Genomic DNA, 13,021 nt, shown 5'->3' with positions numbered 1-13,021 from the left:
TACATGCATATACCCTGTAAGAAAAATCATTCGACTCAGGTATAGAAACAGAAAATGCTGGAAAATTTCAGATCTGGCCCCATCTGTGGACAGAGAAACAGAGTTAAAATTCTGGGTCTGTATGACTCTTCAAAGCTGGAGAGAGATAGAAATGTGGTAGAAATAGGGCAGATGGAGCAAAATAGGTCAGGGTTAGGTGGGAGCTCAGGAGGGATTTGACAGAGATTTCATGGACACAAGACAAAGGGAGTAGTAATTATGGTATTAAAGACAAAGGCAGGTGCTAACAGTGACATAAAGGTAAGATAGCAGAATGTGTTCATCGCAGTACTCTCTGAAAGCAAAGTAGAAGAACAAGTTACAAACTGGTCCTCATGGGGAAAGGGGTTTGGTGAAAAATATACATCAAAATAGAGGACAGAGTTCATGGTCTGAAATTGCTGAATTCAATGTTAAGTCCAGAAGGTTGTAAAATGCCTAATCAGAAGATGAAGTGCTGTTCCTCTACTATGCATTGGGCTTCACTGGAACATGGTAATTGGCTAAGGACATGAGAGTAAGATTGTGAATTGAAATGGATATGAGAGAGTGGGGATCATGCTTGTGGACTGTGCAGTGTTCCACAAAGCGGTCAGCTAATCTGCATTTACTCTCCTCATTGTAGTAGATTAAATTGAAAAGTGAATCACTGCTTCAACTGGAAGAAGTGTTTGGGGCTTTGGACGGCAAGGGGGAGGATGTAAAGGGGCAGGTGTTACACTCCCACTCCTAAGATTATAGGTGTTTTGAGAAGGGAAGGTGTTGGGTGTGATGGAGGAATGGACCAAGGTGTCACAGAAGAAATAGTCCCTACGGAATGCTGACAGGGGAGGTGAGGAGAAGATGTGTTTAGTGGTGGCATCATGCTGGAATTGCAGAAATGGCAAAGGATGACCCTTTGAATGTGGAGGCTGGTGGAGTGAAAAGCGAAGGTATGGGGAACCCTATCATAGTTCTGGGAGGGAGGGGAAGGGGTGAGGGCAGATGCGCCATTTTGGAAGGTAGCATCAGAACAGATGCGACAGAGGCAGAGAAACTGGGTTTGAGGACGAGTAGTCGTAGGCATTGGTGGGCTTATAATGAATATTGGTAGACGTCTATCACCAGAAATGAAAAAGTTTCAGAGTCTGACCATGTGAAGGTGAGAGGGGTGGAAATTGGAAGCAAGATGGATAAATTTTTCCAGGTCCAGACAAGAGCATGAAGTGACACCAATACAGTCATCCATGCACCAGAAAAAGAATTTTGGAGGAGGAATAAGACTGGAACAAGGAATGTTCCACATACCTCACAAAAAGGCAGCCATCACCAGGACCCATGTGGGTACCCATAGTCACACCTTTTATTTGGAGGAAGTGCGACAATTTAAAGGAGAAATCTTTCAATGAGAGAACAAGTCCAGCCAGGCAGAGGAGGATGGTGGTAGATGGGAAGTGTTCGAGTCTCTTTTCAAGGAAGAAGTGGACAGCCTTTGTACCGTCCTGGTGAGGAATGGGGGAACGCGGCATCTCCACATCGAAGGATGGAGGTGCAGAGGGATTGAGTATCCACACTGAAGAGGCGATGGTTAGGGCCAGGAAACTGGAAATTGTTAAACTGACATCAGAGGAATCACGAATGAGGGCGGATTAGGCTCAGAAATGTTCAGTGCAGTCAACTTGTCTGCTAATAACTTGCTGTTCCAATACAAGTATGAAGAATGACCATTTTGGCAAGGTACCACATATCAAAGACTGCCAATGGAATTTGAATACGAGTCAGCATCTTGAAATAGAAGGGAGAGGAATTTGAAAAATGGGAAAAATTTAATCCTGGTGTCTAGAAGTCTAACATCCCAAACTGTTTTATCAAAATTCACACTTAGAAAGTTAATAAAAAGACAGTTAATCGGATGGTGAAAATGAACTGAAAGTTTGACCAGCTGTGGTGATTTCTTTTACAATAAGGTCAAATCAGCATTCAATTAAATTAGGAAATAAAAGGCTGATAGAAGTTTGGAATTCTCCTCCACAAAAAAAAAATGATGGCCAGTTCTACATTCAAATCCGAGATCGACAGATTCTTATTTGCCAATGGGTATCATAGGATAAGGGCAATGGCAAGTATATGGAGTTAGGGCACAGATCAACCATGATCACATTGAATAGAGGGACAGGCTCAAGGGACTAAACGGCTTACTCCTATTCCTATGTTCCTACAGTCATACTCCATGAACGCCCCACATTCTCAACCTCACCAGAGGTGCGGTGATCCTCAGGTTAAAATCACAACCTCAAAGGAGTGTCCTCTGGGACTATGGGGACTTCACTTTTACAGTCATACTTGCAAACCCTACAGTGCAGAAGCAGACCGTTTGGCCCATCAAGTCTCCACCGACTCTCCAATAGAGCATCCCAATCAGACACGATCCCCCGCAACCCCACGTACTTACCCCACTAATCTACACATCTTGGAACACTAAGGAGCAATATAGCATGACCAATCAACCTAACCTGCACATGTTTGGACTCTGGGAGGAAACCAGAACACCCGAAGGAAACTCACGCAGACATGGGCAGAAAATGCAAACTCCACACAGTCACCCAAGGCCAGAATCAAACCTGGATCCCTGGCACTGTGAGGAACCAATGCTAATCACTGGGCCACCCCACTGGGGGCTAGTAAAAAAGAGCATGTTAAAGAGAGAAATATTTGAATTTATAACTGGGTATTCATGACCATAGCATGCCAAAGCACTTTACAGCCAAAGTCCTTTTGAAGTGTAGGATAATAATTAGGAAACTCGGCAGCAAATTGGCATACAACAAGCTTCCACTAACAGCAATGTGATAATGAGCAGATAATCCATTTTTTGACACTGAAGGATAAACATTGCTCTGGCTACCAAAATTGCTCCCCTGTTCTTCCTCAAAAAAGTCCGTGGGAGCTCCAGCATTACGCTAGAGTGTCAGCCTTGATTTTTGTGCTCAACTCTAGAGTGGGACTTGGATCCCTAACCTTCTGGCTAAGGGGTGATGGAAAGGGTTTCATTGGGATTCCTTCTGCTGTAAGTTCGAACCTCAGGGTGATACTAACTTATTAGAATTTCTCCACAATTTCCTCTTTTTATGCAATTAAAATGTGTACCTCCATTATATTTGTTAGCTCAATGTTGTGGTACTGTAGTGCAGGCATCAAAACGGGTACTGAATAATTACACGTTTCTCTTTAAAAATTGTGACCACAAAGTAACTTAAAGTCATGGCACAGCAATAAAAAGCTGGATTATTTCAAGAAAAATGTTGCTGCAGTATAAATAACATAGTGGAAAAATCGGAATTTTAAAAACAATTATATAGAATCATAAAATCCTACAGTGCAGAAAGAGGCCATTTGGCCCATCAAGTCTACACCAACCACAATCCCACCCAGGCCCTATCCACATATCCCTACATATTTACCCATGAATCCCTCTAACCTATGCATCCCGGGACACTAAGGGGCAATTTAGAATGGCCAATCTTCCTAGCCCGCACATCTTTGGACTGTGGGAGGAAACCGGAGCACCCGGAGGAAACCCACGCAGACACAGGGAGAATGTGCAAACTCCACACAGACAGTGACCCGAGCCAGGATTCGAACCAGGTCAAACCTGGATCCCTGGCGCCGCGAGGAAGCAGTGCTAATCACTGTTCCACCTCACTGTGGGCTAGTAAAAAAGAATACTTACTGGGAGCATGTTAAAAAGAGAAATATTTGAATTTATAACTGTGTATTCATGACCATAGCATGCCAAAGCACTTTACAGCCAAAGTTCTTTTGAAGTGAATTACGGTATCTTCAGCCAGAACTATAAAAGCACCCACAGAAAATGATTTTTTCTGACCTAAAGTTTTGAAAAGTGCTATGTAAATACAAATTATTTCTTAGAATGAAGTCCAAAATTTGTTCGAGTCAAACAAATAAAACTGGATTTCAATTGTCTAATTGCAGAATACTTAAGAAATTCTAATTAAAAGCAAAAGCCTGGGAAGTCTGTTATTAAAAAAAAGCATGAACGAATGGTACCACACATTGGATAGTACTGCTCATCTCTCACATAGAATCCTACAGTGCAGAAGGAAGCCATTCGGCCCATCTAGCCTGCACAATCACAATCCCACCCAGGCCCTATCCCCAAAACCCCATGCATTTACCCTAGCTAGTCCCCCTGACACTAAGGGGCAATTTAGCATGGCCAACCCACCTAACCCTTTGGACTGTGGGAGGAAACCGGAGCACCCAGAGGAAACCCACGCAGACACAGGGAGAATGTGCAAACTCCACACAGAGTGACCCAAGCTGGGAATCGACATGACTGCCAATCTTTCAGTTATCTATTAGTTAGTCACCAATTCCAGCTACAAATTACCACGGGATGGGGAGGGGAAGGGAAACACTTGATACAATCCCCTTTTATGAGCTGGAAATGCCAGTGATACAGGTAGGAGTGGGAAAGGACAGTTATGACTCACACAGTTCCAAGTAAAAGAAAATAAAATGTGGTTGTCACAGCCCTAACCGCTGGATTCACATCAGGCCCACAGAGATTACTTATTGACATTTGTGCTTCCTGTTCTTTCGTATAGTCAACCACAAGAACTTTGTGACACACTTGAAGTACCTTCTAAAACAGAATTATGGTATCTTCAGCCAGATCTATAAAAGCACCCACAAAAATGTTTTTTTCTGACCTAAAGTTTTGAAAAGTGCTATGTAAATACAAATTATTTCTTAGAATGAAGTCCAAAATTAATTGACAGCATCTGTGGAGAAAATAAAGCCAATGTTGAGTCATGACAAAGGATCATCCTGACTCGAAACGTTGGCTCTATTCACAGATGCTGTCAGACCTGAGATTTTCCAGCATTTTTGGTTTTTGTTTCAGATCTCAGAATCCACAGTATTTTGCCTTTATCCAAAATTAATCGAGTTTGCTCCATCATCACCTAGCCATCTGCCGCCACCCCCCACCCCTCTAATTTCACTAGGTCTGCACTTCTCAAACAAGAAAAAGCATGTATTTTCATAAAATTTACAAATGGCAATGATCTATAAAAAAAGAAAAACTTACTACCTTTCACGATCAGATGTCTCAAAGCGCTTTACATATACTTTTACTTTTGAAGTGTAGACACTGCAGTAATTTAGGAAATACAGCAGCCAATTTACCCACAGCAAATTCTCACAACAGCAATGTGATAATGGCCACATAATCTGTGCGATGTGGATTGAGGGATAAATACTGACCACAACATCAGCAACAACTCCCACGTTCTTCTTTGAAATAATGCCATATGGTTGATTACATCCACCGGAGGGGTCAGACAGGGCCTTTGTTTAATGTCTCATTCAAAAGACAATACCTCTGACAGTGCAGCATTTACTCATCACTGCACTGGAACGTCAAATTTGACTTTCTGACTTGGAGACAAGAGTGCAGCCCAATGAGTCATGTCTGCCACACATTTGGTCATGGAGGCCAACTATGGTCAAAATTATAGCTGTAACTTTACAGTTTACAAGAACCAAGCGTTCGTATTACCAATAGGCACCACACCTCACCCCTTACCACAAACTCTGTCCACATTTCCTCCTCCAAGATTGTAGTTCATAAAATGTAGTGAAATTGTTAATTTTATAGTAACTATCGGGAAAATAAAGTGATATACTTATTGCTGTGGCCAAAGGTTGTGCCTTTCCTAAATGCTTTGTTCCCCAATTTACCTAACGATCCACTGCCCACAGCCTACCCTGAATAAAGTCTTGCTCTCTTATCAACATTATCCTTACTGACCTAGATTAGCTCTCCATCTTCAAATGCAGAGACACTTTCAATATGCCATGATCTCTGCACCAAGCACCTGATCAGCAACATAATTTCACTAAATTGAAAAGACACTAATTGAAATTTTTTGTTCTTATTTACAATTCCCTGCATAGTCTTTTCCTTCCTATATCTGCAACTTTCACCTCTATATTCTAGTGTGTATCCTCCACCCTTACAAAAAAAAACTCCTTTTCATTTCTCCTCTCTTTCCCACCACTGGCAGTTGTACTGCCAGGCACATAGGTCCTATGCTGTTTTTATATCATCAGGTCACAGCAGAATGGCTCATGCATACCATTCTTAATGCAACTGCTGTCATAACAACCTAAAATATAAATCCTCGTATTTAGATAGCGCACACATTGGTTGCAACTGTCCATCTGCAAAGTATTCAGGCCATGATATCAGCATTTGGGCAGCAGAGCATGGACAAAAGCCATCACACTTAACCACTGAGTGTGTCAGCATGTTGATATAATGGCATCACAATAAAAAGGCTGGACTTCACCTGAAACAATGCATTTACTGAAACCACATGGTACAGCAGCAGTTGGGAAAGCCTGGCAAAAACTGACCCTCCCAACTACTAATTTTAGATGTACCAGTTGGTAGTCCTAGGCTTGCCTTGACAAATAGACAATGCTGAAAGAAAAATGTGTCACACAATCACATTTTCAAGATTTGTAATACCAGTACACCAAATATCATTCAAATGCTTATAGTGGAATACAAGCCTGAACAGAATCAAATAATCCAACTCAGAACAAATCCCAAACATAAAGGTTTGACTCAGCAGTTTGACTCCAGCAGGCCTGACCTGTAAGGCAAAGGTCACTAAAGGCCAAAACAACATTTTTCACTTTGCAGATGGAAGTGTAAGAAATATTTTTAATCAGCATCTTTCAGACAAACTCTAAGGGCGAGTATAATTTTCTATATTGCCTCAATGCTTTGTACCTAGTCCTAACATTTAGCTACCAGCTACTGGTTTGAAAACAGCTGACATATTCAGACTTTCATCAGCACAGAGCTTGAGTGTAACATAGCAAATGCAGCATAAAACATACAATTGCTGTCAGCATTAGCCCAGTTCAGAAGTTTATGGAGCCAGTCATCACAATCTAAAATTTAAACATTCCTTCCATTTCTCAGTGCCAAAGCCATTCCCCCAATTATCTCCTACCAAAACAATCCAAGGGAAAATTAGCCATAAAATTCACTGAAACCAGGATCACCACTGAAACCCCTTTCTTTCCAAACAAAGTTCAGCTTACACTGCAAGCCAGACTGCAAGTCAAAAGCAGGTTACTTCAATTGAAGCTTCTTATACAGGTTGACAATAACTGAACAACCATTTCTTGTTCACATGGTTAACTACACACAGTTTAACAGCCGGAATGTCTCCACAAAGGTGATGAAATTCAGTCTATCTCGGTACAATTTTTATAAGTTATGATTTGATGAGAAAAATAGACAATAAAATTACACTTTATTCTGGCACCAGTGATCAAGTTTACATTGTACACATCTACATAATCTTACACTCAATTATGTTTCACCATGTCCAACGGTACCATACATCATATACAAGCACTAACAGCCTCAAATTTAGCTCCAAAATCTATTCCCCAGCATCAGCAATATTTTGTTTTTGTATAATTCTACACTGCCCTAATATGCCTCAGCCCCAACATGGCATCGGCAGCTACCGCAGAGTGACTTTTGTTTCCTATTTCCCAAACCAGTAATTGTACAGCCAGAATGAGATTGCCAATCAGTGCTCGGACAAAGAGTCACCCAGACTTGAAGCATTAGCTCTGGTCTCTCTCCACAGATGCTGTCAGACCTGCTGAGGTTTTCCAGCATTGTGTGTTATAGGGCCAAATTAGGGCCAGTTTTGTTTCAAAGTTCAGCTCATAGAATCGGTTTGAGACTATCCAAGCTCTTTTCAATCGTGACCAGTTCGGCAGCAAATTTTGTCCCATCCATCTGGGCTGAATTTTAACTTGGTCTGAGTTAAAATTAAGTGTCTAAAGGTACCACTCAGGTTCACACAGTGCAGAATTATGTCATCTTAAGAAAAAGGGAACAATTTAAGTTGATACAGCCTCGCTTCACAGCATCAAGCCATCCCAAAGCATTATGTTTCACTATGTCCAGTGGTAGTAGTTCGTATTAAAGCATAAGAAACTGCACAAACAGTAACGAGATTCATGTCAGGTAACCTGTTCAATGATGTTGGTTAAGAGATAAACATTGACCAGTAAATATTTGCTCATTAAAACCTATATCATTCGCAAATTTAGCCTTCAAATCAATTTTGGAACTTACCTTAGCAAGCATTCGTTTTCGCTGGTTATTGATGTTGAATCGCTCTTTCATTTCTTCCAGATATTGCTGCAGGAACTTTTCATCAGATGTTTCTGCATATTTACGACTCAGCTGCACATAGCAGCGCCATTTAGCTGAATCAAAGCCCCAGTGGCAGGTTCTCTTGTCTGGAGACCTGTGCGAATGTAGCACAAACTTCTGGGGAGAAAACATCATGTGGCAGTCCAGGCACTGAATGCAGGCAGCATCAGGGTGATTGTAAGACTGTGGCACAAACAGACCTTGGCATTTCCCAAGACACCAATGTTCCACCTCAAAGCTGGAACCAGTGCTCTGTAACTGGGAAAGGTATGTTTTGCCAGGGAGTTTGTTGGTATCTGGAGGCAGGATGCCTGGATGAACCAAGGCATTACATAACCTCTGAGCATCAGTCTGGGTTATAAGTCCACAAGAGGGAGCATTGAACGGCAAGATGCCTAGGACCTTGAGGATTTGTAGCTGTTCTGCTGTACATCTTGAGCAGTAAATATACAATTCATCACAGACAGTGTTGATCTGTTGAAGTGAGAAATCTCGAAGCACTGAATTTAGGACCTGTGGCAAACACAGCCTCTTTTCCCCACCAACCATGAAGCATGAGATGGTCTCTCCCTCCAGTAAAGTGTGCGTGAGCTCAGTTGAACTGTCTGAGGGTATAAGCAGCGGTCCTGGCAGCACAGGGGGTGATGCCATGGGCACAAGCCCTCCTGGTGACATACATTCTTGGGTACAACGGGCTGAGAATGCTGCTGGCCCACCCAGTGAGCTCTGACTGCTCAAGTGAAATTGTGCCAACGTGTGTTTGAGGGCAGGGTTAAGGTCCAATGGACGAACTCCTGACATCAGACAAGCTTTGGATACACCCATGTCTGTGTGTACTGTCCCCTCCAGTCCAAGGCCATGCCCACTTTCCTGTTTTACTCCTGGGGTTTTCAGCACATTTGTAATTCTATCAAAATCCTTTCCTGCATTGCTTCTTTCTCCCATTCCATCGCATATTGGTTCTTTTTTCACCATTACTTCACCCAAGCTTACTCCATCCATCATTCTAAAAGCTCTTTGTACACTTGCCATCATCGCTGGGAAAACTGCCAGATGATGTTTTTTTTTCCAGCTCAATTTTAGATTAAATGACTTTCTCCTAAAAAATCACCACAGAATGGTCTTCTTCGTGCATTTCAACACATTCTGATCACACACCACTGACAAAGAGTAGAATGTTGTGAAGAAGTCTCTGTATCACCAAGCTACTTAAGGCAAAAGACGAGGTTTTGATTGCTTCCACATTTATACTTCTCTGTCGAATTAATCCCACGTACACAGCGTCGAGTTGTGCAGTCCCATTTCCTTGCCAATATTCAGACGAGTACCAAGACCACACAGGCACACACTATCTGCTCGGCAGGTGGCGAACCAACAACCTCTCCTTATTTGAAATTCCTCAGCACTGATTTGATCATTCGCCAGATGGGGAGGAAATACACCTTTCTAACCAGAAAGCACTTGGATCCGAACCACCATTTCACGTGGGGGATGTGCCAAAATGCACGGCAAACCGTCCTCACTCCTGCCCTCTTCAATTTAAATCTTCCTCCCTTCCCTTTCTGGCGGCTGGGAGGTTAGTACATTTCCAGTCCGAGGCACACGTCTGATGCGGCTCACCAGCAGACTGACATTGGGCTCCTTACTTTGGGAGAGTGTGGGTGTCAGAGAGAGAGAGAGAGAACAGGAGCCACTGCTGTACTTTCCTCACAGACGACGATGATTTTTCTTCCCTCCTGTCTGCCTCCTCTGCTGCATCAACGTGTGGGAGTGCCTGCCGACCGAAACCTTGCCCCCTGAGTCAGCCCGGGCTGTTGATAATGACGGTGGCGTTTCTCCTCCACACAGAGAGAGAGAGCAGCTTGTCAATCCCAGTGGCGGTGGGGGGAGGGGAAGTGCTGGAGATTGAGGGCTGACAGATCCCACACTCCGGGGCCCGCTCCTAGTTTAATTTCTCCCCTCTCTGTAGAAGTGTGGAAAATCTGAGGTATAAAAATGGTTGTAAAGTCCCGGCGGCGGCGGGTGGTTGGTGTTGGCTGACAGGCCCGCGCGCGGGGGGGGGTGGTGGTGGTCGCTGGCTTGTCCCCCAGGAAGAGGGGGAGGGGGACGGGGGAGAACCTGTCAACACTCGAGCCTGGCCAGGCAGCCCCACACTCCGGCGGCCTCTCCTCCTCCTCACACACACACACGCGCTTTTCCTTAATGGGCACTATTCCTCCTTCTCCTCTCTCCGGATCCTCTGAGTCTTTAACAATGGTGGGACCGCCGGCTCTGTGACACAGACACTGTCTCTCTGTCTGTCTGTCTGTCTGTCTGTCTCCTCAGCGGCTCGCTCTCTGTCTCTTGCTCCCTCCAGCCGCCGCCGTGCACTGACACCGATGACGTCACCGCCACACAGAAAGCACTGACGTCAGCGCCGCCCACGCAGAAAACGCCTACGTCACGCGGCGAGACGGAGCGCTGACTCACAGGCGCCGGCCCTGTCACGTGACCACCCCCTTCACCGCCCCCTCCCTCCCCCACAGATTAAAGGGACACTCACAATAAGGAATTGCAGGGAGTGGGGCAATGTTGATATCACTGGACTGACAACCTCCAGGCCTGACCTAATATTCTGGCAGCTGGTGGAATATAAATTCATAGAACCCCCTACAGTTTAAAGTGTATTTATTAGTGTCACAAGCGGGCTTACATTCACACTGCAATGAAGTTACTATGAAAATCCCCTCGTCGCCACACTCCAGAAGTAAGAACATAGGCATTAGGAACAGAATTAGACAAATTCGGCCCTTCGAGCCTGCTCCGCCACTCACTCAGATCATGGCTGATCTCTCCCTTGTCTCAATCTACCTCCCCACCTGTTCACCATATTCCTTTAACCAATTTTTAAAAATCAGATATATACCTATCTCCTTGAAACCGTTTAATGATTCAGACTCCACCGCTCTATGGGGCAGTGGGTTCCAGAGATTCACCACACTCTGCGAGAAGTAGTTCCTCCTCATCTCAGTTTTAAATCTACCACCTCTCAACCCATACCCGTGATCTCTTGTTCTAGATTGCCCCATAAGAGGAAACATTTGATCTACATTTACTTTATCAAGTCCTTGTAGTGTTTTATATACCTCGATCAGATCCCCTCTCAGCCTTCTAAACTCCAGTGAGTGTAAGCCCAAACAGTTTATTCTCTCCTCATAGGTCAACCCGCTCATCTCCGGAATCAATCTGGTGAACCTCCTCTGAACTGCCTCCAATGCCACCACATCCTTCCTCAAATAAGGAGACTAAAACTGGGCACAATACTCCAGATGTGGTCTCACCAACACCCTATACAATTGCAACAACGCTTCTCTACTTTCATACTCCATTTGGCCCACCAAGTTTACACCAACCCATCTTTTTATCTTACCCATCCCCGTAATCTCTCGTCTTTACCCCGCTAATTTACACATCTTGGGACACTTGAGGGCAATTTAGCATAGCCAATTCACCTAACCTGTACATCTTTGGACTGTAGGAGGAAACCAGAGCAACCAGAGGAAACCCACGCAGATGCAGGGAGAACATGCAAGTTCCACACAGACATATACCCAAGGCTAGAATTGAACCCGGGATCCTGGTGCTGTGAGGCGACAGTGCTAACCACTGTGACATCATGCCACACTTCAATTAATAAAAATTTGGAATTTATTTTTGAAAAACATCTGGTCCACTAATGCCCCCTTACAGATAGAAATCTATATATGACTCCAGACCCATGGCAATGTGGTTGACTACAATGAGAGATAGACAACAAAAAATGCTGGCCTTGCCAGTAATGCTCACATCCCCTTAAGGAATAAAATATAGTGTCCTGCACCACCTCAGAATGTCCCAAAAGCTTTACAATCCACTTTCTTCAAACTCGTTGTAATGTGGCCAATTTTGAAATTCACAGAGATAAACTCAAGGTGTTGGAGGGAGCATCCAAACAATCCATCAGTCCTTCAAGCACTGCCTGCCGTGCATGTGGTGGGATCTGCAGATCGCTTATCGGATTGAATTTATCGGCCAGCTCTGAACCCATTGAGAATGGAGTGGAAGAATGTCAACCTCCATCCCAAGGGATTGCCCAAGAACAGGAAGCACTGACACTTCGTCAGAGCTGACTCGAAACGTTGGCTCTATTTTCTCTCCATGGACACTGTCAGACCTGCTGACATTTTCCAGCATATTCCATTTTTGTTTTAGATTCCACCATCCGCAGTATTTTGCTTTTTTCTAAGCTGAATCCTGGGTGGGATTGTGGGGAGGGGACATGGAAACACAGCCTGTTGTGTCTTCATGTTTGTTCCTCATTGAAACAAGGTCACTTTAAGAGTCCAATCACATGACATATTGATGACATCATCAGCTGTTTAAGCAGACAGATGGGCAGTCTATCCAAACAGTCTGTATAGTAAACACATTTCTAATAAAGCTCTTGTTTGTACCTTTGTGGTCTGGAAACCTATCTTTTAAAAATACCACACAGCTCACATGTACCCATACCATTTGAGTCTCTGACTGGCCCTAATCCCCCTCCCAGTTTAGGTTTTTTAATTCTATTCTAAACAGAGTTTAGGAATAAGACCTTTAAACACTGAGGTAAGGAGATTTTATTTCTTCATAGAGGATTTCTCCTATGTGGATTTTTTTCCATCAAAAGCAATGGAAGCTGAATCATCATTCAAGGCAAAGTTA

General features: G+C 43.7%; 1 protein-coding gene across 4 annotated transcripts in view; it reads right to left on the bottom strand.

Annotated features, from left to right (window-relative positions):
• Positions 1 to 10,637, bottom strand: part of LOC144486625 (ski-like protein) — a 67,957-nt gene extending 57,320 nt beyond the window's left edge. The window contains exon 1 of one of the 4 annotated variants that reach the window (XM_078204681.1): positions 8,219 to 10,637. In XM_078204681.1, coding sequence (XP_078060807.1) covers positions 8,219 to 9,334 — 1,116 coding nt within the window. In that variant the 5' untranslated portion in view covers positions 9,335 to 10,637. The remainder of the gene's footprint in view (positions 1 to 8,218) is intronic. The other 3 variants (XM_078204676.1, XM_078204678.1, XM_078204680.1) reach the window with 3 other exon arrangements.
• Positions 10,638 to 13,021: the final 2,384 nt, after the last annotated feature.

Source organism: Mustelus asterias, chromosome 3 (genome assembly GCF_964213995.1).
Source record: "Mustelus asterias chromosome 3, sMusAst1.hap1.1, whole genome shotgun sequence".
NCBI classification, from domain to species: Eukaryota; Metazoa; Chordata; class Chondrichthyes; order Carcharhiniformes; family Triakidae; genus Mustelus; species Mustelus asterias.
Note: the sequence above shows the minus strand (reverse complement) of the source record. Positions and strands in the feature narration are given on the sequence as shown.